The sequence below is a fragment of the Megalobrama amblycephala genome, linkage group LG5 (genome assembly GCF_018812025.1).
Source record: "Megalobrama amblycephala isolate DHTTF-2021 linkage group LG5, ASM1881202v1, whole genome shotgun sequence".
Lineage (NCBI taxonomy): Eukaryota > Metazoa > Chordata > Actinopteri > Cypriniformes > Xenocyprididae > Megalobrama > Megalobrama amblycephala.
This window is the reverse complement of record NC_063048.1, coordinates 34,035,336-34,063,193: the sequence shown is the minus strand read 5'-3', so window position 1 is coordinate 34,063,193 and position 27,858 is coordinate 34,035,336. Positions and strand designations below refer to the sequence as shown.

Genomic DNA, 27,858 nt, shown 5'->3' with positions numbered 1-27,858 from the left:
GAAGAGGGCACCGTTGCACCGTGGGAACAACTTATTCAACCGTGAGAAGAACTGCCATCACTAAATGGAAGAAAGACTGCCTGAGATATTCATAGCACAACATTAGACACACAAGTGATTTAAGAGCCAGCTGTACAGGAGTGTGACCCAAATTAAAAAGTTTACGCAAATGTCAGTGAAACAAGTTTATTTTTACCCTACAAAATGTCACATGGAAAGGGGTCAGGTGGAGGGTTTGAGGGTCGAACCATAAACAAACAATTATATATAAATCAGGAATGGGCAACTTCTGTTGAGAAGGGTCAATGTCTTGCAGAGTTTAGCTCCAATTCTAATTAAACACACCCGAACAAGCTAATTAAGGATTACTAGAAAGGCAGGCAGGAGAGTTATTATGAGGGTTGTATCTAAACTCTACAGGACACTGGCCTTCCAGGACTGAAGTTGCCCATCCCTGGCTTGTCATTTTCATACAAACTATCCAACAATTATCAATCACTATATAGTTATAATTATACAATTTCTGTCGTAATGCTGTGTATACATACAAAATATAGCAAACTAAATAAATAGAGGTTCAATTTACAGGAAAACAAACTCATTTCCACATTCCTCAGACTTTAATTTTACCCTTTCTTATTTTTATGATGGTGTACAAAATATTTGAGAACTATACATCATTATGTGTCAAATCAGCCTTTAAAATTGTGAACGCGGCACAATTACAACCTGTCAAAATCAGGGGTGGAGCATTCCATGAATGTGATTTGTTTCATGTCACAGACAATAATACACCGGTATTATCAAAGAACCACACCTATGCACAACTCGAGCCAATAGGGAAAACATCAAGTGCATTATTGGACCAAGCAGAAGTGTGAGGCAAAACATTCTCTTTCAAAAATATCTAGATATAAAAGTGAGCAATACATTTAGGCAGTTTTGCTTGCTGTATTCAGATGCAGTTTGATTACAATGACTGTCTTATACAGTATATTTACTTTGTTGTAACATGTACCAAAGATAAACAATCAATTTTCTTTACCCTTCATATCACAGCCAATATCATATCTATCGATATTCAATCCAACAAAAGGTTAGTGTTATACAAAAAAAACAATGGAACTTGGAATAATGGATAAATTTACACCTATTTACGAAGGCCTGATTTCTTAACTACAAAAATATACTTAAATTTTCATATTTTTATCAGCCTTTGGCTCCTCAGGTTTGTGGTGCAGGAAAAGTTTGTCCTACAAAAAGTGCATCAAGCAACTATAGCTACATCTTTTCCTTTCTGTTTTGGACAATCAATGACCAAATATATATACAAAAAAATAATAATACTGAAGATTTTAATACTCTGTGGAACTGGAAAGAAAGAACACCAAGATGTCTGCAAAACCACTCCTCTCACGACAAGAACAAAGACGTAAAAGGAAATAAAAGAGCCCAAAACACCCCGATTTTAATTTGGCAAGGGGGATCATTTTTCGATACTAAATCAGGTGCAAGATTATAAAATATATGCCTTCATATTCATTTCGGTGCGCCCTGAACAGTAAATTGTGCAAATCCACATTTCCTAATTGTGCGTGATCTCAATTTAATCGGCTTAAGCTTTAGGACTTTGCCATAAGATCTAATAAGAGCCTCCGTGGGGAATCCTTAGGAAGTGCAATTAAACTAATTACAGACAAGTTAAAGCTAATTGAAATGTTCTGATTTAAATAGGCAATAATTGTCTTTTTCTAAATGTTCTAGACAAGCCTCTGTGCTCTTTTCAGGTCAAACCAAAACGATTTTAAATCACAACTGCTGTCTGTTGTACAAAACATACTGACTCATACTAAGTGTTCAAGCCATTAGTCACAAAACATGTGACCTAAGACAGATGGAACTGCAATTACTACTTTTGGTATATAGGTACACCATTAACAAAACAAACATAAATATACACCTTTCAATCATTAAATCTAAATAAGTACACATAATGAGCTGATGCAAGTGAGAAAGGAGAGAATGACTGCACTGGCCCTTTGTTATGGCACTTGCAAGCTTAGCGTTGCAACTCGTGTGTTTTTGGACTGTTAATAAATTATCCCACTGGCTTAATGAAATATGGATATACCAATGCTCCTGCTCTCGTACAGACAAACCCTTTTTGTTCCTTAAGCAGGGTCAGGAGGCACAGAACTGTACCCGCAAAAATGGAAAAGTAGCACCATATTTAATCATCTCTTAAAAGATAAACACAATCACCTTAAAAAGAACTCCCACTGTGACCCCATATGGACAGATGACACAGGAGGCCTACAAATCTCCAATTTAACTTAGCCTACATGTTGAACTAGGATGCCTCTTGAGAAAAAACAAAGCTGCATTCTTTTCTCTTTTTTTTTTCTTGGTTCAAAACAATCAAAATCTCACTGGACTCAACCTCCCGTTTCAGATGTTCGCACTCGACACCTTCAGCATTGCCTTCACATCTGTGTCTGTATCCAAATCAGTGGCCTCTCGTCTCGTCTTGCCTGTCTAACACCGTTTTCTCTGTCATATCGTGCCAACTACAAGGTCATTGTATGTACATCTGCAACCTTTGTCCTGACTACAGCTACTTAATATACATGTTTTAAAAAAGAAAATATGAACAATATATAATAAACAAGAAAACCGAAGTGGGTTACATAATGTTGACCTCGAGTTAAAAGGTCAAAGTCTGAAATTCAGTGGAAATCTCTGAGATTCAGGAGACAACTGTGGCAAATAGCAGTGTGTACCTAGTGTTTCTTTATAAACATTAAGATATACGTGAGGCATCGTTTTGTTTAACATAATCAAGGCCCAAAGGTTCAGTATGTTAACCTGAAAAAGTGATGAAGACACATGGTAGTACTTGCTCATTGCTAACTGCTTCTTTAAACAAAATGTCATTGTCCCTTCCTTCCTAGAAAGCTACCTAAGAGCGTTTTAGATAAAAGGTGCGGTCGTAGAGGACAGATAAGACAAATTATGACCGATTCAAGGTCACAAAAGTATTCCAGTAACAACCTGATGGAGATGTATTAATGTGTTACTTTGGTATACCTTGAAGCGTCCAAAAGCATTCAAAGAAAAGGCGTTAAACAAAAATAAACGTGAAATATGAGAGTGGGTCTGCCTCTACATTTAAATGCCATGACAATCCTACGGGTTCATTTAACTGTTTGACACAATGCATGTAAAGGAACTCGAATTTCTGCATTCATAATATTCACTCGCATTTTGAGACTTCCGGTTTTGTATTATTCTCCGAGTCTCTCTGTAAAAGCATTATTCTTTTGTCGGTATCTCCATCCAGGAGGTAGTCCTCGGAATGCCGTTATGCTTGTAGAGGCACTTGGGGAAGGAGTATCCCAACCTGTAAGGCTGCATCCACAGTGTCATACATCAAATCTAGCTTTGAATAATAATATTTCCTTTTTTATCTCCATTTTCATGTTTAAGAAGCACCAGCTGCATCCTTTAAATTGAAAAGCACAGTTGGATCCGAAGTTTAGAGGTACTAGATTTCCAAAAATGGGGCTCTCTCTTAATCTCCCAAAGTTAGAGCAAGGGAATAGGCGGCGGGGAAAGGATAATAATCTTGGCTGGTAATAAGGATGAACCGAATGGATTCTACAAGTGATGTCCACCTCTTGTATTGTGAGACCTCGCAGTGCCAGACTGCTCTTCTTGAACTGTTCTTCCAGGTTGAAAGTCTGGTTGGCCACAAAAACCAATAGTAAGATCTCAGTTTGAGAGTACATGACAAGAAGGAAGACCGAAAAGCAGAAACAAGAGGCGAGAGATTGCAGGGTATCCTTCACATAGTAGGTCCAGACTATTTTACAGTGAGCCTGTCCATCTTTGAGCTTGTCACTTATTACTTGTCTGAGCAAAATTTAAAATATAGGGCAGTGTACAACATTTCAAAAGAGTTCCCCGTCAGTCTGTGAATATAAAAAGTCTGGTCTCCTTTTGACTGTATTCACTGGGGTCAATAGTTCACCTTGGTGACTGGTCTTTCACGACCCCCTCCATCCGTCAGCTGGTTGACGGAGCGCTTGCGGTTGCGTTTAAGTTTAGAGTCCTTGTCGAAGACTTCACCTGAGCGAAGTGCCGACACAAGGTCATCAAACTCTCCCACCTCCTCTGACACACTGCCTCCGGTGCTTTTCTTCGCTCGTCTCTCTCGTTCCCGCTGGTCCTTCAGCTGGGATGGATAAACGAACAGAGATAATGTCAAAGAGCTGTGATCATACAGGGCAGCAGCATTATATTGTTTTTAGCAGATATAAACACATATGATGATGTTATTATTTCCTCTGCCCAATGTAAAAATGATTTGAAGAAGCTTTAGATCAAACTAAAAATCCTAATCAGTGAATAGCGGTCAATCACGAAAAATGTGCTACCAAAACAGTATCACAATACAGAAGGGGCCTAGCAGAGCTGTTCTGAGGTGATTCATGGTCTCATGAGTGACTACAATAAATAAATAAATCAGCATCTGTGGTCCTGCTACCAATTACTCCAGGCCTTACAGCCTACATCACTAGTGTCATCACATTTGAAATGGTTTTTCTCATGCAGCATGTGTGAGAATGTGTTTGTTGAAGTGCATGATACTTTATATACATGGTAAAAGTGACAACGCTGTGCATTTTCATGTCTTAACAGTTATGATTTATTAGATAATGTACATGGATTTGTGTGTTGTTTTACATGAGGCTGAAAATTGAGAAGTCAGGGAAAAGGAGAAAAAACCCTGCAGAAAAGTTGTGCATAATATTAACTTTTTTTCTACTTTTGTTATTGTACCGTTAAAACATCTTGCATGTTTCATAGCTTCAAATGACAACAAAAAGCATTTATTTAAACCAAGTTCCAAAAGTGGCTTGTTTGGATGTTGTGAGCTTTGTGACATCACAATGACAAAATATATCTGAATATGACTGCCTCTGAAGAAAGACAGCATTTACATCATTGCACAATTGGTAATGCCAATGGCTGTGGCTGCCAACATTGGGACGTGAGAGTCAAGTCAAAAACAAATAGAAAGCATTATAACCAATGACTATTTCTCACTCATTCCAGGTGCTTGAGCAACTTCTGGAGGAGGAGCTGATCTTTTTGGAACGTTGGCTTTCACACGTCCAGTTTAGACTGAAAACATGGATTGCGGGGAAGTGGTGTCTCGTAAATGACCAATGGTGGGGAAAGAGTTAACAACATCCTGGATAGTGTCAGAGGATTATATGTATGGTTGGAGCATTTCACTGCAGATTGATTTGTAATCAAGCCACAATGTAATTCAGGGTTTGCAAAGAAACTGTTGAAAGATTAAGCAATGGTAACTATACTGGATGTGACAGTCATTGATACTTTTTTCTGTGCATGGCCGTTTACTGACAAGCCTTAAAGTTCCCCCAAAAATGAAACTTTCCCATGATTTTCTCACCTTCAAGCCATTCTAGGTGTATATGATTATCTTTTTTCAGATTAACACAATCTGAATTATATTATAACATATCCTGGCTCTTCCAAGCTTTATAATGATCTCATGATTTTGAAGTCCAAAAAAAAATGCATCCATCCATGATCCATCATAAAAGATGATGGATCCACACGGCTCCCACATCCTACATCATACATCGCATCAGAAGTTACTCTATATGCATAAGCCGTCTGCCGGAAGTTAGTTATTTTAGTTAATAAAGTTTTAAATGTGGATATTTTTCTTACAAAATGCCTTCACTTCACTTCAGAAGTCCTTTATTAACCCCCTGGAGCCGTAAGAATTACTTTTATGAAGGATGATGCACTTTTTTGGCCTTGAAAATCAAAAGCGCCATTCACTACCATTATAAAGTTTGGAAGAGCCAGGATGTTTTTAAATATATCTCCGATTGTGTTCATCTGAAAGAAGAAAGTCATATACACCTAGGATGGCTTTAAGGTGAGTAAATAATGGGATAATTTTTGGATGAACTATCCCTTTAAAAGGTGACCTCCCTGTTTTTGTGCAAAAAGCTTTACCAGCAATATAAGTAAACCATAAGGAACATAAAATAATAAAAAAGGCATATTACAGCTCAAGAAAACCAGCTGTTTTAGATTAGAGGCAAAGACAGAAGGGCCTCCAAGCAAGTGTGAAATTATCCAGATGAACAGATGAACCATATCTATGGATCCTGTTAGCATCCCTGTGTGTATTTTGTGTATTGCTGTTTCAGTAAATGTGTATTGTACCATGGCCTCCATACGTATTCTCCTCTCTTCCTCCTCCTTGCGTCGCTGCATGTTCTCCAGATCGTGTCGGGCCTCACTGAACGACTGCAGAAAGATGTCAAAGATTCCAAAGAACTCATCCGGCTGCATGCGACCTTCCTCCTCTCCAAAATGCTTCAGAGACTTGGAAAACTGGAGTGAAGAGGAAATAGAGAAGAGTGATAACCAAATATGGATAAGTGTGGACTATGGCTGAGAAACAACAACAACAAAAAAAACATGAGTGGAAAGGCATGAAGAGGAAATCAAATGCAACATATGGGGCAACCTATGAACTGGAGAATTACTGAGATTTCACTGTGCACCACCTTTGAGAAGGTAGATTACAGCTAAGACTGGGTAATATACACTCTTAAAAAGGTATGAAAGCTGTGGTGCAGCATCCTTTCAAAATGTAGTAACGAGTGCATATTAGTACCTAAAGCATACATATTAGTCCCTAAATGGTACATGTTAGTACTTTATGAAAGGGCACCGCTCCAGTGACAGCTTTTGTACCATAGACATCACATAGGCTCCAAGCTCTATCTATCTTCAATGCATTGTCAATCCCTTCCATATTTGCCACCAAAACATACACATAGATGCCAAGAGAGGAAGATAAATCCTCTTCACTGTGAGTGCCAAGAAATTTCTTGGCCTTGGGCCTAAGCTGGCAATAATCGTTCAGAACTGATACAGTAGTCATTAGGACTCTTTAGTATTTTTGAACAAACTTTCCAAAGCTGTTTCAATCTTGACTTAATAAGCGACTGCTTGAGCTACATAATTGAATTGCACACAGATGCTGTGGCTAAACATTTGTGGAGAACTAAATGTACATGCCCAAAAAGGCAATACACTTTTAGTGTGGTTTGGCATACCAAGGTGTCAAAGGTCCTTGTTCTAAAAGCCATCTGAAGTTCTGTCTGCCAAGAAAGTATATACTAAGCCTTCATCCACTGTAGATGTGCCATGGGGACTCATTTGTCTGAGTTCTAACTGGCATCTCTCTCATTGTGATTCTGGCCAAGTCTCCGTCTCCTCGGCTCAATGAAGCCACCAATTAAGTGATACTCCATGTGAAGTCAAAGCGAGTCTTCTTTTATGGGGACAATTAATATTTAGTAATATTACTTATTTAACTGCGAGAACAAAATTTAAACCGAATTGAGCTGGATAATGACACTAACTGCAACATTAACACTGTTATTAAACTGAATTGAAACAACATTGAACTGAACTGAGCTGAATAATGACTACTTCCTTCTGCAGAGTCACAACTAAACTGAACTTATTTCATAATTAATGAACAGTTTTTGAACTGAACTGACAACATTCTACTAAACTATTTAATTAATCACTATTACCTTCTGTAGAGCTGCTTTTAGGGCTGTGACGGTAGGCATGACAACCGCGCCACCGCGGTCGTGGAGTGACACCGGCGGTGGTGTGACGTCATATATAATACATATTATTTATATATCTCAGAAATCGCGTTAACTGAAAATTTTTCGTCTTTGATGGAATTTGTTTAGCAGTGACGGAAAAAATCTGCAGCCCGTCCGTCATTTTGACAGATTATGTAGTTTGTATATAAGCTTGTTGTAATTCCCACCCCTGTCCAGTAGGTGGTGAGTGCGCTCCAGTGTGGCAGCAGAGCGCGAGTTCAGTCTCCAGAATAAAATCGAATAAAATGAAAACGATGCGACGAGCACCCAGTTTAAGTAAATTGTATAATGATAAAGTTACTTATGCATGCTTACTTAATTATTATTATTATTTTTTTCTTGCTGCCTATAAGTTTATGGTCAACGAATGGCTTTTCTGAGATATAATGTTAGGTGACATTGTTGGCAACACTGACTGAACTGACGTGATACAGATTTCGGTAAGCTACTGTATCTTTCAACATATATATTTATTTTCATTCATGTTTATTTCGTTCTGTACAGTAGTGAAGAGGAAAGGATGATCGCATTCACTCACAATCCGTGACAAGAGTTCAAGATGAAAACTGAAAGTGACGCAGCTTGTCTTTGATCAACTTTATTTTCATAGTATAAATAAATGCAAGCTTATGCCCATTTGCTTATCCTGTAAGTTCGTGAATAAAATGCCTAATTAAAATATAAAAATTAAAATGACGGGTAATATTGATTATGATGGATTTTTTTTTTTACGATCCTGTCCATCAAAATGACGGCGAAACGCAAGTCTAATGCTGTGTTCACACCAAACGCGAATAGAGCGTCTGGCGCGAATGATTTCAATGTTAAGTCAATGTAAAGACGCGTTTACGCGCGTCTGGAGGTCTCGTGGCGCGAATAAGGCGTTTAGCGCGGCGCGGAAGACGCGAATTCGCCTCATTCGCGCGTCTAGTTCGTGCGAATGACGCGAATTGAGCGTTTTGCGCGATACGCGCGATACGCGCGTTACGCGCGAATGGTGCTTTTTGTGCATTTAGCGTTTGACGCGAATTCGCGTCTGACGCCCGAGTTTAAAAATTTGAACTTTGGCGTAAATTCGCGCCGCGTTAACCAATCAGGAGCCTGCTTGCTGCTGTGGCGGCAGGCCCGCCCGGAGTCACTCATTCAAAATGGAGGAACGACTGATATTATCAGTGAGCAGTCACCCAGAGATTTATGACACAAGTTCATACTTCAGACAGGAATAAAAAGGACCTCGCTTGGAAGAGTGTTGGTGAGGAGATTGGGCTACCTGGTAAGTTGTAAATACACATTTTACTTTTGAGTCACGTACACGTTTTTCGACCCGCGGCCTTCCCGCGACGCTGACCCCTACGCCGCTGTTCTGCTCTCCAGAGCAAATACAAAGCGGTAGCTCTCTCGATGAACGCACGATCAACATCAGCCATCTTGCAAACAGACAACCGCCTAGCACTTGCCCCTCCCACAAGAAGCGGATTTCGCCTCGGACGCGCGTCAATTTCGCTTCAAACGCTTGTTTTTTACGCGCGTCTATTTCGCTCTAGACGCGCGAATGCATTCAAAATGTTCAAGCGGCAAACTAGACGCGGTAGACGCGAATTTGACGCTCTATTCGCGTTTGGTGTGAAAGCAGCTTAACGCTATATATATATATATATATATATATATATATATAAATAAACAACCCCCCCCCCCCCCCCCCCCTTCGGACCCCACCACCGCAACACCGGCGGTTGTTGGTGATTTACCACCGCGGTAGTAAAAATTTGCCACCGTCACAGCCCTAGCTGCTTTACAGCTGAAATAGAATTTTTACAACATTTTATTCTCCATTTTATTAGGTTGTTAGCTGCTTTGAAACAATCTATATTGTATAAAGCAATATATAAATGAATGTGACTTGACTTTATCATGAAACTGAATCAATAATTCTGGTTTCCACCTGAGCTTTAACCATTAAGACCATTTTGCGGTCATTCTATCATTTTGAGGGCTGTCAGCATCTGCAGTCCTGTAAGAGACTATGGAAAGAAACTTGTAGCAATAACTTGACTTCATATACTGTACATTTCAAGCTTCAGGTGGCGATAGTCCCAACAACTCCTGCACAAGCTATCAAGTGCAGAGATCTTCAGCATCTTAGTGTTCACAATACTCTTCCCTTGTTCTCAGCTGTAATGTTTGTGTTCATTTTAACCCACCTCAGGGGCAAGAATTTCTTACAGGAGACTGAATTCTGACCCTTGGGGGGGTAGCAGGAAGAGGTAGATCTGTCTGGAAAGCACAGGGAGGCCTTTGTGTCCTCACAGCTCATAGAGCTTCAGGGTCAGCCATTTCTCATGAAGTCTCTCAAAACCTTTATGGCGTTACTAAATAAATAATTTGGACGATGGTGGAAAGGGTTAAAGCAACAGTTCTGTTATGGGGAATGGAGTTTGGATGTCAGTCTGCCCAGTGACCAAAACACATCCCTACTCACACTTTCCACCACCACAAAATAGACTGCTAACGCACTCACAAACACACATGCACAAATCTTAAAAGTATTCCCAACGGTTTTCAGAATGCTTCTCTTTCATGTATTTGAGAGTTGGGGACATACCATGGTGGGGGAGGGGTTAAGACCAAGCCACATTTCAAAAGAAATAAATCTCTTCAAACCCTAGAGAAAAAGCCCTGAGAAATTTAGGACTGGCTGCCGGGATTCCCCGGGATGTTTAAGTCATCATGCCGAGCCAGGAAGGGTATACAAAGCCTTCTCTTTTCTCTTCATCTTTTTCTTTCTTTCCCTCTCACTCCCTGTTCCTTCATCCTTCTAAGATATCAGGCCCCGGTCCATGCACAGGGTTGGCAGGGCTCTAAACGATGGAGAAGGGGGCTGGGAAGGCCTGCTGGGCCCATACTTCCATGCTTCTCTGAAAAAGCCAAGCTCCACTCTACAACCCTCTCCTGTGACCCACTCAAAGACCCTGTTCTGTCCTCAACAATAACCCTGAGCTCATGTTGGAGAAAACATTTTCAGCCTTAGGCATTGAGGGAAAATCCAGGCCTTTTGTTTTCTCTCTCTCTCTCTCTCTCTCTCTCTCTCTCTCTCTGCCAAGGAACTCCTTTGTACGACTGTATCTGACTGAAATGAAACTTTTTCTTTTGGAATGGAGATGAGGAATAGCATTATTAGCTTGGATATTTAAGGTTGGAGGTTAAAAAGTGAGGCAAATATTGTGTGATTGAATAATTAAGAGATGATATTACCTTATCTTTGGCTTCATTGAGTAGTTCTTCAAGTTCAGAGAAGCTGAAGCTAGCGACCGTGATAAAGTCACTGACCACTGGGACAAACTTGTCTCCCCGGTCACATGCTTGGCTCTGCTGGTATCGTAACTCCTGATGTAAACAATAAATATTACATTCAGAAATTGTGAAATTAATATTTTTAATTTTTTGTTCCTCCTAAATGAATTTTACTACAGAATATTTGTATTTAACTTATTCATGAGGCAATATTTTCTTCATATTTCTAGACAAACACAGTTTTGTTTTTAGGTTTTGTGCAAAAGTGGTGTGTAATTGTAACTTCAATGCAGTTAGCTCATAAACCAGCAAAATTAATAATATTCTCTGACATACACAATTCTTCATTAACATTACACAAAATAAAAGTACAGAGCGTTTTGAGCATCATATTTTACCATGTCTAGAAGCTTCTTCACCAGCAGAAAAAATGAGGTAGCTAGCATGAACCACTGTCAAAGAGTATTGCGAAATAATAATAATAAAATAAAGAGTGCGTCAGCGATGTTTGAGGGGTGTCTCAGATGAGAACATTCAAAGGAATAAATGATGGATGACTCACCGCCTCCAGAGCTTTCAGGCCACTCCTGATGCTGAACACTTCCTTCTCAAGCTCAGCCAGACTGTGTGAAAGTAACAGTAAGACAAAAACTGTCTCTAACCAACTGATACATAAAACAGCTTATGCCCACCACAAACAGCTATTAATAATGAATACATATTCATGCTTGTCAGTATGCAATGTAGGACTCACTTGACTTTGGCAGCTTCTGGTACACTGACTAAATCCTGTTGAATATTGAGGATATCAGGATAATTCTTCTCAAAGATCATGATCAGGTAATGCAACATGGTGATGTTCCTGTTGAAAATGCAAATAGAATAATGATTTATTTCAATTTAATTAATCCATTCACATCAAATGCAATTTATAAATATAACTGAATGGAAAACCTGATATACCGCCAGTTTCACAGACAAGGCTTAAGCTAGGTCCTAGACTAAAATGCATGTTTGAGGTTGTTTTAACTGAAACCAACTTGTACTAACATATCATAAAATATGTCAGTACCATTGTTTTGTCTCAAAATGCACACCAGTAATGCTTTTTTCTAGGATACGTTTATAAAAGCTACTTAAATACCCTAATTGAACTAAGGCCTAATCTTGGCTTAGTCTAAGCCCTATCTGTGAAACCAGGCCATAATGCCTCCTTGAACATTAAGTGAGGACTAAAATAAACAATTCATAGAGACAAGTTGTCCAATTATATCAGTTCAGCAAAATTAATTCTAAATGGTAGCAGTGAAAAGACCAGATTGCTTTGATTGAAAAAGCTGAACAAGTTTAACAAGCAAAAAAAAAGAAGAACCTCTTCATTGACCTCTGACCTGTCTATACTTGACTTGGTGTCTACGATCTTGTTGAGGCTGGACACTTTGAAACCATATGCGTTGCCCCTCTGTCCTTTGTTCATGAAGTTCCCGAATGCCAAAACCACTTCCAGAACCTGTGTCAGACGCTTGCTTCTCATCACCTCACGCGACGCACACAGAATAGCTGGAAATGAAATGAAGAAAGGTATAAAAAAAAATTTTAACTGATGTATACATATTTCTAAAATATTTATTTTCAGGCAGTATGGACACCATGAGCTTCTTTCACAGACCTAAATAGAATTTGGTGCATCATTAAGAGTTATTAAAGGGATAGTTCACCCAAAAATAAAAATTTTGTCATCATTTACTCACCCTCAAGGTGTTCCAAACCTGTCTTCTGCTGAACACAAAAGAAGATATTTTGAAGAATATCAGTAACCAAACAGTTGATGAACCCCATTGACTTCTATGGAAAAAAAAATTCTATGGAAGTCAAAAGGGTTCCATCAACTGTTCATAACATCTTATTTTGTGTTCAGCAGAAAAAAAGAAATTCATACAGGTTTGGAACAACCTGAGGATGAGTAAATGATGAAAGAATTTTAATTTTTAGGTTTACTATCCCTTTAAAGTCATAAGCAGGCCCACATGAAAGCTCAGCAGATTTGCGCAGAATTGGAACGTCTGTCATTCAACTAGTTTGACACATTCCCCAACCTATGTGTTTTTGTTTCTTAAATATTTTGGCTAATTTGATTATGCTTTCAACTACCAATAAGAATGAGATACCCTCAACTCTGTTAAACACATTTTACCACATGTAATTCCATTCCACAGAAAGTGCAGAAAATGCGGAAAAAAGTCAGCAGGTTCCGTCTGGGCCTAGTAATGAGCTGAAAGATGGAATCATCTAAGATTCAATGCGATTCATTATACAAGATCAAAACCCATGGTAATGTCAGTATGAATCAACAAAGACGCTTTTGAAGAAAATCTAACTCTACCTCTTGCTTTTCTCACTAAATCCATACGCAGCCCAGTGTGAAAGCCTATGTTTTTCATAAAGTCCAAATTGTTGAACATTACTGGTACTAAACTGATGTTTAACCTCACTGTTTTTGTGTGTGTGAACTAGTTTCAACTCCAGTTTTCCCTCACAATTCCCATCATAGAGCTGCATTACTGCAGTCACTCCGGAGGGAACAAGAAAGAGCATGCAACTTTGATGCTTGTCCACAATTTTCCCGCCGCCAGTTTCCCACAAAAAAAAAAAAAAGTTTTCCCGGAGGATCTTAGCCAAAGTTAGACTTCCTTTGCCTGGATGTTAAAACATTCAAAATGCCTTCCTGTTAACACAATTTAATGTGTAAGGATGGGTCAGAGAGGTCCTTTATTTGTTTTGTCTGTATGGATGGTACCCAGTTTCTCTGCTCTATAAAGCTTAATTAGTCACTGCTATTAACTTAGTCTTGTTGCTCGTGTTTTGTATTTATAACTGTAGACATGGCATGACATTGTCAAGTTTGGGAAACTATGACATTTTAGCATCCTAAGGGCCAGATTTACTCAACAGGGCAAATTAGCATGAGAGCACAATTCCAAAACAGCACAAATGGTAGTGGAAAGTTCTGCATGTGATCTACTGATGCTGTGCAAATTAAAGAACACAGACACAGCCGGATCATTTAAACAAGGACCAATGCAATCTACCAAGAGCATTGCAAATTACATCTGGTTTACGACATGCTTTTTTGGGCAGTAAGTAATGGTGCAAATACCAGTAAATTGACAAGCACAAACCTTAGTAAATCACCTTGCATGATTCATTTAAACTTCATACAAATTTATCAGTACACATAGTGGGTATCAGTATACACAGTGTGTGTCCTGATAAATTTGAGGACAACCGATATTTTAAGTGATCTTTTCAGTAAATATCAATTCAATTTAAATTTAGGTCTTTTTCTCACACAAAGCTATTGTGTGGCTGTGTATACAATATGGAATACACAGCCACAATATGGAAAGTGTGAACATTCTTCAAAACATCTCCTGTGTTCCACAGAGAATGACATGAGAGCGATTAAATGATGACAACATATTTGTTTTGTGGTGAACTGTCCCTTTAAGTTTAGCTAAAAAAGAGAGGTCTTGAACCAGAATTTGGGCCGGCTTATGTTCATCCAAAGTACTTTGCAAGCACATGCACGCCACAACTCTTTCATGAAAAGCTTGAAGCTCTTTGAAGAAAAAAAGCAGTGTTTATGAGAACGACTCTCCCCTCTCAACATGTGCCAGCTTTCCAAAACAGCCTCCGTGGAAACAGTGTTCTTTATTTGAACTGGAGATAAATTCAAGTATAAGAGCCACACACTCACAAACACACCAGACCTGACTCGTGCTCTCATATCCAAATCTTTCGCTTCACATTTACAGTACAGTCACTGGCCTCTATCACTTGAATAATAAGTCTGCGTTAATTTGCAAAGAAACACCTCCAGTAGCATCCCACTAAACCTACCAACCTTCAACCTTGGGCTTTGTCTCTGCTAGACGCTCTGCAAACTTCTTTTTGAAGAAAAGAGACTGGAGCCTCTGTTGATAGTGGTCGATTCTGGTGGAGAGAAAGAAGTCAAAATCATTCAGCTTCAGCCATTGGGGTAAATCTCATGAAGACAAAATTTTTTTGTTCAGAAAAGATTCAGAACAAAAATTATAATGTAGAGTAGATCGAGTCCAGCAACACCCCCAAAGCTTCACAGTCATGGGTCGACATTTCATTCGGTAATGTTTTGATTAATATGCTGTTTAATAATTGATGATCGTGTTAATATATGTGTAAGCAATGCTTCTATCTCTTGTTTCTGCTTCTTCTTCGCCTGTGTTTTGATCCAGAGATTCTGTACTCTTTCAGAAGATGAGTAATAGCGCCCCCTATGATATAACAGTGAAAACATGGAAACAGGACTCATTGCATCCCCAATGCATAAGAACTGATGGCAATATCTATGGACTTTTAAGATAATAAGCTAACCTAGCTAACCTTGGTGTTTTACATTCAATTTAAATATCTTTGTTAGTGAGAATAAGAAAAAAAGTTAGATATCAATCTGCATATGCGATGGACATCGGTTATGCAGATCTTTGCAAAGGCATTTTGAGTAAAACGGCTAACAAAGCACATACAAAAGACCTGAACCGTAAGCAATGTAACCCTTTTTATTGAATACAGAAGTTTGTTGCGCAAAACGTGTGCCGGAGAAGCGTTGTGTTGTAAATGATGGAAGATCCCGTCAATGGCGTGGAAAGAGTTAATGTAGTTACCTTATCTTATGTAGAAAACATATGACTTTGTGGGTTGTTGCTTTGCAATTTTATGACCAATTATGGATCTCTTATAGTATGATGTGATGTGAGATCGAACAGAGAATTTGGGGAATTCTAGACACCACAGATTTTCATAGTGGCCTGTTTCTTTGGTGGTAAAATATGCTGGAAAATCGTAGCCTATAAATCACTGTTAAACTTGGGTTGTTGCCTGCCTTGTCATTCATGCAATTCAGTATTAAATCTTCTGATCAAGAACTTTTCATTGTATTATTCTTCCCTCATCCAAAGTGACTTTTTTTTTTAAATCATGTACTCATTTTTCAAATGTATTTCATCTAAGCTTTAATCATTTAGCAGTACCTGCTCATCTCAAACAGGAAGCGATCAGCCCGAGCCATACGCTCAAGCTCATGTTTGTGTTCCTCCAGAAGGTCAATATCACTTTTCTCAGGAACAAACTTCAGCAGCTGTGAATGTAAAATATATTTACATATACAGAGTGTTTACTCATAAGCATTAAATGTACTAATCAAAAATGTTTCCCAACAGAGCACTTACCTGTTCTAACATGTCTTTAGCCAGCTCTTCCCTTTCATCCATCTCTAGAATGGCTCTTTTTATCTCTTCATTGCTCATTTTTAACCTGTATGAACAGAAAAGGCTTTCTTAATTATACAAATTAAGAGAGAGAGAGGTTAGGTATAGCCTAACAATCAATGTACAATCAATCTTCTCTCCCCTTTAGCTCTGATCTATAAAATTTGGCCACATCACAGAACACGATCAATCTATTCCTGCCCTCATTAAGTCATTATGTGGCCCATAGGCCATAGAATTGCATGCGCTAGCTTGTTTCCCCCTAGCATTGGCACCATTTTCTGTTTTCAAAACTCACATTTGTTTTTTAAGTACAAAGAAAAGTTCTGAATGTCTTTGCTGAAAAAAAGGTTAAATGTTCAGTCAATAATCTTTCCATTTTTTAAATCAACTCCTGGATTTGGCTACATGAATTAAAAAATTATGATGTTCATGGATTAATCATTTATAATAAACACTATTCCAGTATTCCATTAAGAATTATCAATTTATAGAACTAGTCTGATCAACTATCAGTTGACCAATGGGCAATCTGTCTTAATTTCTGGATTCAAATGAGACCAATGTATGTTTTTATGTAACTAAGATAAGTTATGAACAGTTTTAACAAAAACGACTAGTAAGACTAGTCTAAATATTTTATGCAATTGGTCACAGAACACATCAGTACACCATCTCCTACTATAACATAAAATTTCAACATTCAAATTTGTACATTTTGTGCCCAACACAAAAAAATAAAAAATAATGTGTTGGCTCAACAACAAAAATTGGTCAGGAAATTAGCCAAATTTCAGAAATTACACTACTTAAAAAGCCATTGCTGTCTCTGAAAAACATCAAAGACAGAATGAAGATTTTGGCAGAATACGGGAAGTTGTGTGTGGAGTGATGAATCACAATGAAACATGAGTTGACGTTGGCGGTGTCTTGGAAAATCTGGCAAGAAATATCATAATAAATGCATCTCTACCACAGAGAGTGTCATTGTGTGGGGAGCCTTTTTAGCTGCAGGTATTGGTGAGCTACTTCACTGTGAAAAGACATGAAATGTTTTGGAGTACAGGAGAAAATTGTTGAATGCCTTGCTTCCCACAAACGAAAAGTTATCTAAAGAGGAATGATCAGATGTTATTTTTCAACAATACAATGCTCCTGGCCAAACTCCAAAGACAACCAAGAAATGGCTTGAGAACAAGTCCATCAGGCTCATATTTTAGCCTGGTAAGAGTCCAGATTTAAACCCTATTGTGAATATTTGGTCTCACACTAAGCTCAATTTTTCTCAAACAACATTTTTCAGCTACGCATGAACTGTTTGAAGCCATCAACATTGAGTAGAACAACCATGACTCTTCTTCCTCTAAATAGCTGTCTGCAAGTTTACCCACATGGCTTAAACATTTAAAGAAAACAAATGGGAAGGCTATTCCATTCTATGTTACTTCATCTACAGTATTTGTGTGATTCTTGCTATTTTTCTGACCAGTGATTTGTGATTAAAATAGTTAAGACCATTAAAAGACATTATTAAAAATATTTTGCCATATTAGGCTTGGCTCTTTTTTTATTTATTTATTCATTTTCTTTTAAATGTCAAACATAACAGCATTAAACACAAACAGGTCTTTCCCTTCACTAAAAAAAAAAAAAAAATCATAATAAAAAATACAAAAAAAAACAAAAATTTCAACATTTTACTCCAATCCAGTCCAATAGAAAGAAGGCTGGGAACTAGAAATCCACTGCCCAATTTCCAAAGTTATCAAGACAGTTTAAGTTACTACAACTTTTTTTTTTTTTTTTTTTTTTTAAAGTAAGAAATTTGAGTTTAAAATGAATTGTTTATTAAGTTTTTACACCATGTTAGCATCACGGCTATTTACATGGCAAACACAAAGGTCAATATCATCCATAAAATTTACGTTATTATATAAAATATTTCTAAGTTAATGTAATGATCAACATCATGATGTCAACAGAACTCATCAAATAATGTTTAATTAAATCAAGAAATTAGAACTTGCAGCCATGTTGTGGTAACAGGTCCCCTTGAATTACATTTTAGAGTGTAACAAGCATAACATCTGTTATCCAGGATATCCATTAACAAAATGCTAACAGTGCTGACTACATACTTGGAAAGCAGGATGACACAGTTCTGGGCTCTCCGGCCATCGATGACAGACAGCTCTTTGACTTTGCGCGAGCTTAGATAAAGGTCATCCATTGACCCCGTCTCTTTCTGCAGAAGAGGAGAAAAACTATCATCATGGCCACTCTCTTTATAATAATGAATGTATAAAATATTAAAAAAAAAAAAAAAAAAAAAGGAACAAACTGATATTAACAATTCATTGATTATGTGGGACTGTGCTTTGGCTTGTATTTGTCTCCATAGGCTGAATTTGTATTTATAAATTAGCCAAAACTTCAAGCAAGGTAATCATTTAATTTCTGTTTTGACTAAACAATAATATTCTTTGTCTTTCAAACCCATTTTTCAAAACTGAATAAGTCATTTCAAAGGTTCCAGTGCAAAACACACAATATACTATATGAGTAACTTTCCATTTGTCTCTCAAAAGGCCAGTATTCAGAACAGTGTGTCAGAAATGATCATGCAGCTGAAGAACCACAGATGCTTGAAAGAAGCTTGGCTGTTTCAGCGAGAACAGTCATCTATTTATAGGTCCGGACCGTTTCCTGTGCTGTGAATGTTCAATGAGGTTACATGGGTCATGTAACTCCACAGTGGTCCAAAGAAAGCACAATTCTAACACAGATCTCTCTCTAAGCAGTAACATGAAGAACGCAGGATAGGTGGAAGGTCATTTCTGCCCAAAACATGCCTCATCTACATGTTTGACATCTGTGTAATAATGTTTAATAATTAGCTTATTGTGCTAATTACAGTAATTTAGTCAATTACAGTGTGCTATCACAGTAGTTTAGCTGATTCTCATAATTATGCACCAATTATTCACTCGAGGCATTCGAGAAGAAAGATTTTACAATTGCAAGATCTCTGAAAGACTTACAGGAATGGCTCACCCAAAAATTAAAATTCCGTTATCATTTTCTGACTTGACGTTGTTCCAAACTTCAGAAGAATATTCATGCCCCTTTCCATGCATTTAAATTATACAGTGATCAGAGGCCGTCAAAGTCCCTATTGCTTTAAGATTTTAATTCTGACTTTTCAACCAACTGTCACATTAATACAGACTTCCTTTGGCCACAGTGGCCAAGATAGATGTAATAGACAGAAACATATAATAAGATGAGCTGTGTGCTGGGCTAAAGGTTCTGGCAGTATAGTAGCTTTAATCAAAGCAACAACTCACCTGCTTGAAGGATTGGTTAGTGAGTAGCTCCTGGCCAGGCAGAGGTACAGCAGCAGAGAAAGAACAAAAACATTGGAACACATGCAGAAGTTAACAACTCAAGCAGCAGAAGAATCAGCCAGAGCTGATTACAGCAAACATTCTCACAGGCCTCAGAATCTCTCAAAAAACACTGAAGAATTTGACTATTGTGTTTGAAATCACTCTTTGATTTTGTTGATATTCGGCCTGAGAGCATATCTGCAGCATTTCTGCACTAAATGCACTAAAACGCTACTTCATGCTTAAAGCACTAAGGCATCTATTACACGCCATTCAGCAAAGAACAACTGCTGTAAAGCCTGAGGTTCCAAGTTGTTATTCCAGAAGATCATTCCATAAATATAAGATACAACTCTTTTGTGCAACATTTGCATACTTGCTGCCTCTGATAAGCTGAAAACATCTTCTCAATGTCTTTCAGGTCAAGAACTTTAAAGGCTCTTCTGTCATCAATCTCATACCAAATGGTACCAGTGATCTTGTTCTGCAAAATTAGGAAAATAATCAGGAAAATTTACTATAATTAAGGTTTAGTTATTATAAATGAAGTTTAATACTTTGTATTAATTAAGTATGATGATTGGTAATAGTGCAACTGTATCTCATGATTGACTTACCTCTCCCAGTTTGGACCAGTTAAAGGATTTGAGTGGTTGCGAAGGTTGGGGGATGCTCTTTGTCCGCAGGCTGGTTGTGGAACCAATGGGAGCAGGTCCAGGTGGAGGCAGAACCCCAGAAAAGATGGGCGGGGCTCCAGGTGGGGGTGGAGGACCCCCCGGGGGAGGTGGAGGAGGTGGTGGAGGTGGGCTGGAGAAAGCAATAGGTGGAGGAGGAGGAGGAGGAGGGAAGCCACCCATCATCATAGGTGGTGGAGGCGGAGCCATTGGACTTCCAGGGAGCAGAGGGGGAACAGGAAAAGGAACTTCACTCTAAAAGTAAAAAAAAAAAAAGATCAAATAATTTGAATAAAATGTTAGAAAAAATTGCTGTAGAGTATAAACCATCACACATAACTCATGCTTAACCAAAACAGCATCTCCTCAAGCATCTCTTACTGAACAACACAAGTTTAACACGTAACGTTAAACGTTACACAATTGGCCAATTTGTGAATGCACACAGCACACTAGAAGAAACAGATGGTGAACTCACTGAAATGTCACTAATGCGGGAGGACAGGTCTAATACTTGCTCCCTTGCAGAGCGCAATTCCACTCCTTCCTTCTGCAGTTTGTCCTTCATCTTGTTGAGTGTCTTCATCATATCCTCCTTCTCTTGTGTCTTGGTTTCACACTCCCTCTCTTTCCTTTCCAGCCGAGCCACCAGCTCTACATGCTCTAAAAAACAGACATGCATTCTCGTTACTTAAGTTCACTCAGGCTCTGCTATGCAAGTCAGTTTTGCAGTGTTACCTTTTCTGAACTTTTCTGCTTGGTCTCGCCACTGTTTGACTTCACTCTCATTGACAAGCCTGTAGACAGAAGAAAACCAAGTGTCATTATGTTGCACTCAAATGCATAGGATTATAAAATTCATTTTGCCCACACTTACCTCAGCCATTTATCAGTTTAAACTGCTGCTTGTTATTTATCAACAGTATTAGCAAAATAAAAGCCAATATTAAAGACCCCATGAGAACAAAATGGTGTTTAGTCTGTTAGCTTTGATGATATCTATATCCAAGCGTAGTCTTAAAGTTTTAGCAGATCAAACAGACTGATGAATCTTCTTTAATATTTTGCCCATTAAAATGCTCTCAAGAATGAGAATGTCCCCTCCACTTAATTATATACCACCTTCTTTCAACTACTAATAGGAAGTGCCAAATTATGGTTTCCTTTCCAAAACATCAATTGGTAATGAAGCAAGTGGTTATAATTTATTAATTTCGAAGTTGTCTTCATTGGTTGCATCCATGGTACAAGCTGTCAAGTATGGTTTTGCTATGTGTTTTGTAGTTTGGTTGTAACACAGATGGCAACACACCAAAGAAAACTGTTTGTCAAACCATTTCATGGGGTCTTTAAACCAAAGCAATGACGTACAGTTGGGGAAAATTTCTTTAATAATTGTTTATTATTGTTATTATTATTTTTAAAAAAGCTATTAGTTTAGTCTGGTTGTGAATCTTATTGTAAGTGGATACTGTTGGAGATTTATGGAAGGATCTAGTAAAGAAAGTGACACCTTGACATGCGCTGCTTTCCATAGCTACAGAAGGAGAGAAATGAAACACATACAGTAACATGTACTGCCAGCATTGGACTAAAGAAATTAAAGATATACATGACTAATATGAAATTAGGAGAAGATGATAAAGGTGCAGTTTCCACACAAGCCGGTAGCATATAATGGATGTATTGCACTATACTTATTTAAGAAGCTATTGACCTCAAAAACCGAGTTTGATTCTTTTGTAGGCAGACTGACATTGTTGGGGTATGACCATAAATTGCTAGCTACAAGGCAAAGCTGGAAAATTAAACTTTCATTATTTTAGCTTTTCTTTTGGACAACTTGCTCCTAAACTCGTAAAAGCAGCATAATAGCCCAAGATGCTTTGAACGCAGCCAGGAGATTCCAGCTTTGGTTCAGCAAGGTACATTTTGCAATTGGAAAGAGTTACACATTATGGGTAAGCATGGGCAGATAAAATTATGTTTGCTAGTAGTATGCATGGCTAACATTAGCCAAGGTTTCCTTGTTCTTACTCTTTCCAGTGTCACCTTCAGCCTCTTCTGGAACACTGGTGGAAATAGAGCTCAAAACTCGATAACCAGCAAATTTGAGAACCAACATTTCTAAGGAGCAAAGATGCCAAGAAAAGAGCAAAGAATGCCTGTCCTGCGATAGTAAAATGTATGGAAAGTTTGGTGAAAGATGGCGAGAGCACAACTTAGGTGTCCAGAGAGTGTTGTTTTGTCCAGAGAACTGTTGGGACACCTGTGGTAAGAGGATCCCAGCAGTGTGCCATAATATAACTTTGTGGTTCATTGAGAACAAACATTTTTAGCATCCCTACAGTGGGAAGTGAGATAGGGGAGAACTTTGAATTTTAAAAGAACTAAAGAGGATCCAGTACCTTATCAGGTAACTTTCCACGAGTAGTATTATTAAAGAGCAAAATATGTGCTATCTGGATGGTTAAAACCATATGCACAATGTGTTTTGAATTGAAAGCATTATGAATTGGGCACTTACATTCTAATGATGTTCTTAACGTTGAAATTGTCCAGGGGTGAAACATCTGGATTTTCTCCCTTCTCATCTTGTAGAACAATTTGCTGAAGGATGCGGTCTAAAAGTTGCCATTGCTGTATGCTGCCAGCACCACGTTTATCTGAAAACATTTTACAAGTGTCATAAACACGCTTGATTGGTTAGAATTCCACTGCTTTTCACACTATCAAAAATTACCAAAAAAGTTGTATAAACTTCTATATTTTTATGGTTTCACAGCCATGTTCTTTGGACATGTAAAAATGGTACTCAAATGAATATGGTCATTTTTCAGTACCATGGCATATATCGAAGCACAACAGTATGAGCATCTGATACATCACTTAACAATGGTACAACAACTTTACTGCTTTGTAAGGGCATGAAAAAAAGATCCAGTCAATTTTTTTTAGTCCCTAGGAACATAATTTTGGCACTGAATTCTTTTATTTTATAGAGCTAATAGCTACACTTTACATTTAGGGGCAGTTAAATACTAGATAAATTGTACCATCTACACTCGGATAAGAAGTTACTTAATTATTCCAGGCAATTTTAGACCTGGTTTTAGACTAGCCTAGGATGACAGTGATATACAGTACAGTCCAAAAGTTTGGAACCACTTAAATTTTTAATGTTTTTAAAAGAAGTTTCGTCTGCTCACCAAGGCTACATTTATTTAATTAAAAATACAGTAAAAAACAGTAATATTGTGAAATATTATTACAATTTAAAATAACTGTGTGCTATTTAAATATATTTGACAAAGTTATTTATTCCTGTGATGCAAAGCTGAATTTTCAGCATCGTTACTCCAGTCTTCAGTGTCACATGATCCTTCAGAAATCATTCTAATATGCTGATTTGCTGCTCAATAAACATTTATGATTATTTTCAATGTTGAAAACAGTTGTGTACTTTTTTTTTTTCAGGATTCCTTGATGAATAGAAAGTTCAAAAGAACAGAATTTATCTGAAATACAAAGCTTCTGTAGCATTATACACTACCGTTCAAAAGTTTGGGGTCAGTAAGAATTTTTATTTTTATTTTTTTGAAAAGAAATTAAAGAAATGAATACTTTTATTCAGCAAGGATGCATTAAATCAATCAAAAGTGGCAGTAAAGACATTTATAATGTTACAAAAGATTAGATTTCAGATAAACACTGTTCTTTTGAACTTTCTATTCATCAAATAATCCTGAAAAAAAATATTGTACACAAATATTTTACAATTGTACACATTAAATGTTTCTTGAGCAGCAGATCAGCATATTAGAATGATTTCTGAAGGATCATGTGACACTGAAGACTGGAGTAATGATGCTGAAAATTCAGCTTTGCATCACAGGAATAAATTACTTTGTGAAATATATTCAAATAGAAAACAGTTATTTTAAATTGTAATAATATTTCACAATATTACTGTTTTTTACTGTATTTTTAATTAAATAAATGTAGCCTTGGTGAGCAGACGAAACTTCTTTAAAAACATTAAAAATCTTAGTGGTTCCAAACTTTTGGACTGTACTGTATATGCAAGCACTATATGTGTGTGCAAAAATTAGCTGTGGAATACTGGGAAAGGAAGTAGTAACTAAATAAAGAGAAAAATCATACAAAAACGCAAACTTATAGGCTCTGTTCAAAACCTACAACCTAAGCTGCCAACCAAGACAGCATTATAAGGCATCACAGGCATGCTCCAAACATGAAGGGTGTTTCAAATAGAAATTGTTCCAAACAAAATTGTGCTACTTTCTAAGATACCTCATTTTGGTCAAATTCTATAGCAGCATAAAATGTATCTTAATGAATAAGGCAAATTTAAAGTTTTAACTCAAGATTACACACCGTGGAAAGAAGGTAAGGCACCCCAATATGGTAGCTACAGTACTGTACATGTGTAGACAGCAGATACTGAGGGAGCTCACTAGGTTTTGGAACAGAACCACAGTTTAATAGTGGAGATTAATAGTGAAGGTCATTAGATGTTTATTAAATCTACATAAATGGTCACTATACAGTGCTTGTGTATAGAGAGGGATGTTTTAAATGGTTTATATGGAAGAGTTCAGGTCCTTACATGGCATTTGGAGGCAGTGCTGTAAGATAGATAGAAGATGGGGGTAGGCATCTGTGATGCTCAATTTCTTCTTGATCAGCTCAAACATCTGGCCAGCACTCTTGGTGTCCACGTGTGTCTGAACACAAAACGTCCATTCATTTTTCCAATTAAAACACACATGAAGCCAGGAGTCTTGTAAACAAATCTAACAATAGCATGCCATTCTGTACATAATGAGCACTATGTAAATTTAAGGGCATGATGTGGCAGAAGGCATGTGCAGTTAATTAACAGATCTCACAATGTCAAAGCGTTTGGCCAGTTCTGACTCATCCTCATTCCGCACCATTTCAAAGAAGTCCAGATGTCTGAAACACACACACACACACACACACACACATGACCTTTCTATTAGTAACAATGGGCTAATGCAGAATTTAGCTTCAACCTTAATTAAACAAACCTGATCCAGCTAATCAAGCACTCCAGGCTTATTTAAAAAACTACAGGTATGTTATTCAGAGCAAGGCTGGAACTAAACTCTCCAGGAGTTAGATGGAAAATGAACTCCGTTTTAACTAGTGTTCTTACCTGTCAAGCGTGACATTATCATGTGTTCTCAGCTTCTCGATGACTGGCTGAATTCCTAACATCAGAAACTCATACCTAAGATGAAGGCGAAACTCTAGACTGTCCTTTGAGAGAAACGGAGAGAGAATAATTATGTTACAGTCACCATGGAATGAAAATGGTCAATTCTTATTTTTTAATGGAATATTGGAGTATTTATTATAAAAGATTTATTTGTGCACATCACTATTTATTTATTTTTTTCATGTGCCCTTGTAATCTTTAATCAAAATAACTTCCCCACCCTCTTGCAAGGACATCTCTTTTCTGATGACGTGTTCACCGTCATTTGGGTGGGACAACCGGTCACTCACATGAGATTGCGGCAATAGCAAATGACAATGATCCAACGATCCAGATCCAATCAATCCCAAATAAACAAAATCAAGTCCCGCCCTACATTATTTTCTTATTCAAGAAACGGTTGCACTTAGATATACAGGGGTTGGACAATGAAAGTGAAACACTGGCCAATATAGCATTGGAGGTTTCACACCTATATATGCATTGCATGGTGGCCAATTTTCAATAATTTCATATTCCATCAGTAAGAGTTCAGAGTTCAAATAAGGACAAATAGTCTAGGACAGCAAGTCTGGTGTATCGAGAGCCACGTTATAAAGTGAAGTGAAAGGTGAAGGCCAAGTATGGTAACCCATAATCAGAGTTTGTCCTCTGCACTTAACCCATCCAAGTTAGTGCACATACATTTGCAATTGAGGGTTAGGTGCCTTGATCAAGAACCTCAGTCGTTTCCCGCCGGTATTGAGAATCGAACCTTCAACCTTCGGGTTACCAGTTTGACTATCTAACCATTAGGCCACAAATGATCAAACTGCATTATCCAGGATAATGTCGGCACACAGTACCACCATGTTGGACAAACCACATCCAAGAGAAGTAACTGTTGACTCGAGAGGAAGTTGTCTGAAAGGGATGTCCAGGTACTAACCCTGATTGAATCCAAAAACCACAGCTGCTCAACTCACTGTAGAATTAAATGTGCACCTCGACTCTCCTGTTTCCACCAAAACTGTTCACCGGGAGCTCCACAGAGTCAATATTCATGGTCGGGCTGCTATAGCCAAACCTTTGGTCACTCGTGCCAATGCCAAATGTTGGTTTCAATGGTGCCAGCAGCAGAAATATTGGGCTGTGGACAATGTGGATTCATGGAACATGTATTGTTCCACAATTTTCTTTCCCACATCCAAGAGAATTACAGTGCATAGAAGCCCCAAGGAAGCTTACCACCTGGACTGTTGCGTGCCCAGAGTAAAGCACAGGGGATCTGTGATGGTTTAGGCTGCAATATCATAGCACTCCCAAGGCCAACTACTTGTGCTAGATGCTTTGGATGAGCGAGTCAGGAAACATTTTCCTCCATCAGTATCATGTAGTGACCTGGCCACTGTTCGTCAAGATGAATGGCTTGGAAACTCTCTGGCCACTGTTCAGGACTTGTATCTGTCATTCCCAAGATGACCTGATGCTGACTGGCTGCAAAAAGGGGCCCTACACCATACTAATAAATTATTGTGGTAAAAAAAAACAGGTGTTTCAGTTTCATTGTCCAACAACTGTACGTCACAATAGTGAAGAAAAGACTATCGCAACTTATGCTGGCTATAATAGCCATACTGTCCCAATTACAAAATTATATACACACGCATTTGAACACCATGTATACTGTTCTGTTATCAGCTGACCTCTCCAACCCCAGCATTCAGCATAGCATTGATGAATGACATGATGGCTGTCTTCAGATTTACTTCGTCCCTGTAGCGTCCTGTGCTTCTGTCCAGCTCATTCAAGAGAGACTGAGTAACAAACACAAAGATATCTAATTAGATACAAATCTTTATTATTTTATCATCAGATATTTGTTGTTGTTTTTTTGTCCCAATTAGAGAATTGCATTGTTAGCTTAGTAACAACATGTTAGGAGTAAACATTACTGTGAATGTCAGTTGAATCTTGTGTGCACTTCACCTAAAAAGCACTCTTTGTGTGATGTTTGTGAGTGACTCTTGATAAAGTTGCCTATGTAAAGAGTTTTAATACAAGTTACATGAGTTTCCATGGAGTTTAGGATGCTGCTTCCATAGAGAGTAGGAAGCAAGCTGGTGTATTGTGAAAATACTGACTGATGAACAATGAAGTATATCTTAAATATTGGGGAGTTCATGGATGGTCTATTTATGCTTTTAGATT

The 27,858-nt window shown here is 37.9% G+C and overlaps 1 protein-coding gene across 3 annotated transcripts in view; it reads right to left on the bottom strand.

The window, feature by feature from the left end:
• Positions 1-172: 172 nt before the first annotated feature.
• daam2 (dishevelled associated activator of morphogenesis 2) overlaps positions 173-27,858 on the bottom strand; it is a 93,784-nt gene continuing 66,098 nt past the window's right edge. For 2 of the 3 annotated variants that reach the window (XM_048191948.1, XM_048191947.1), the window contains exons 7-26: positions 27,354-27,464; positions 25,606-25,709; positions 25,316-25,382; positions 25,033-25,150; positions 22,930-23,068; positions 21,141-21,199; positions 20,881-21,065; positions 20,346-20,657; positions 20,105-20,212; positions 19,687-19,716; positions 18,478-18,584; positions 16,301-16,385; positions 16,103-16,209; positions 14,938-15,026; positions 12,425-12,593; positions 11,788-11,895; positions 11,596-11,656; positions 10,995-11,126; positions 6,274-6,444; positions 173-4,234 (exon numbers count right to left, since the gene is read on the bottom strand). In XM_048191948.1, the coding sequence (XP_048047905.1) occupies positions 4,019-4,234; positions 6,274-6,444; positions 10,995-11,126; positions 11,596-11,656; positions 11,788-11,895; positions 12,425-12,593; positions 14,938-15,026; positions 16,103-16,209; positions 16,301-16,385; positions 18,478-18,584; positions 19,687-19,716; positions 20,105-20,212; positions 20,346-20,657; positions 20,881-21,065; positions 21,141-21,199; positions 22,930-23,068; positions 25,033-25,150; positions 25,316-25,382; positions 25,606-25,709; positions 27,354-27,464 (2,478 nt within the window). In that variant the 3' untranslated portion in view covers positions 173-4,018. The remainder of the gene's footprint in view (positions 4,235-6,273; positions 6,445-10,994; positions 11,127-11,595; positions 11,657-11,787; positions 11,896-12,424; positions 12,594-14,937; positions 15,027-16,102; positions 16,210-16,300; positions 16,386-18,477; positions 18,585-19,686; positions 19,717-20,104; positions 20,213-20,345; positions 20,658-20,880; positions 21,066-21,140; positions 21,200-22,929; positions 23,069-25,032; positions 25,151-25,315; positions 25,383-25,605; positions 25,710-27,353; positions 27,465-27,858) is intronic. The other variant, XM_048191949.1, reaches the window with a different exon arrangement.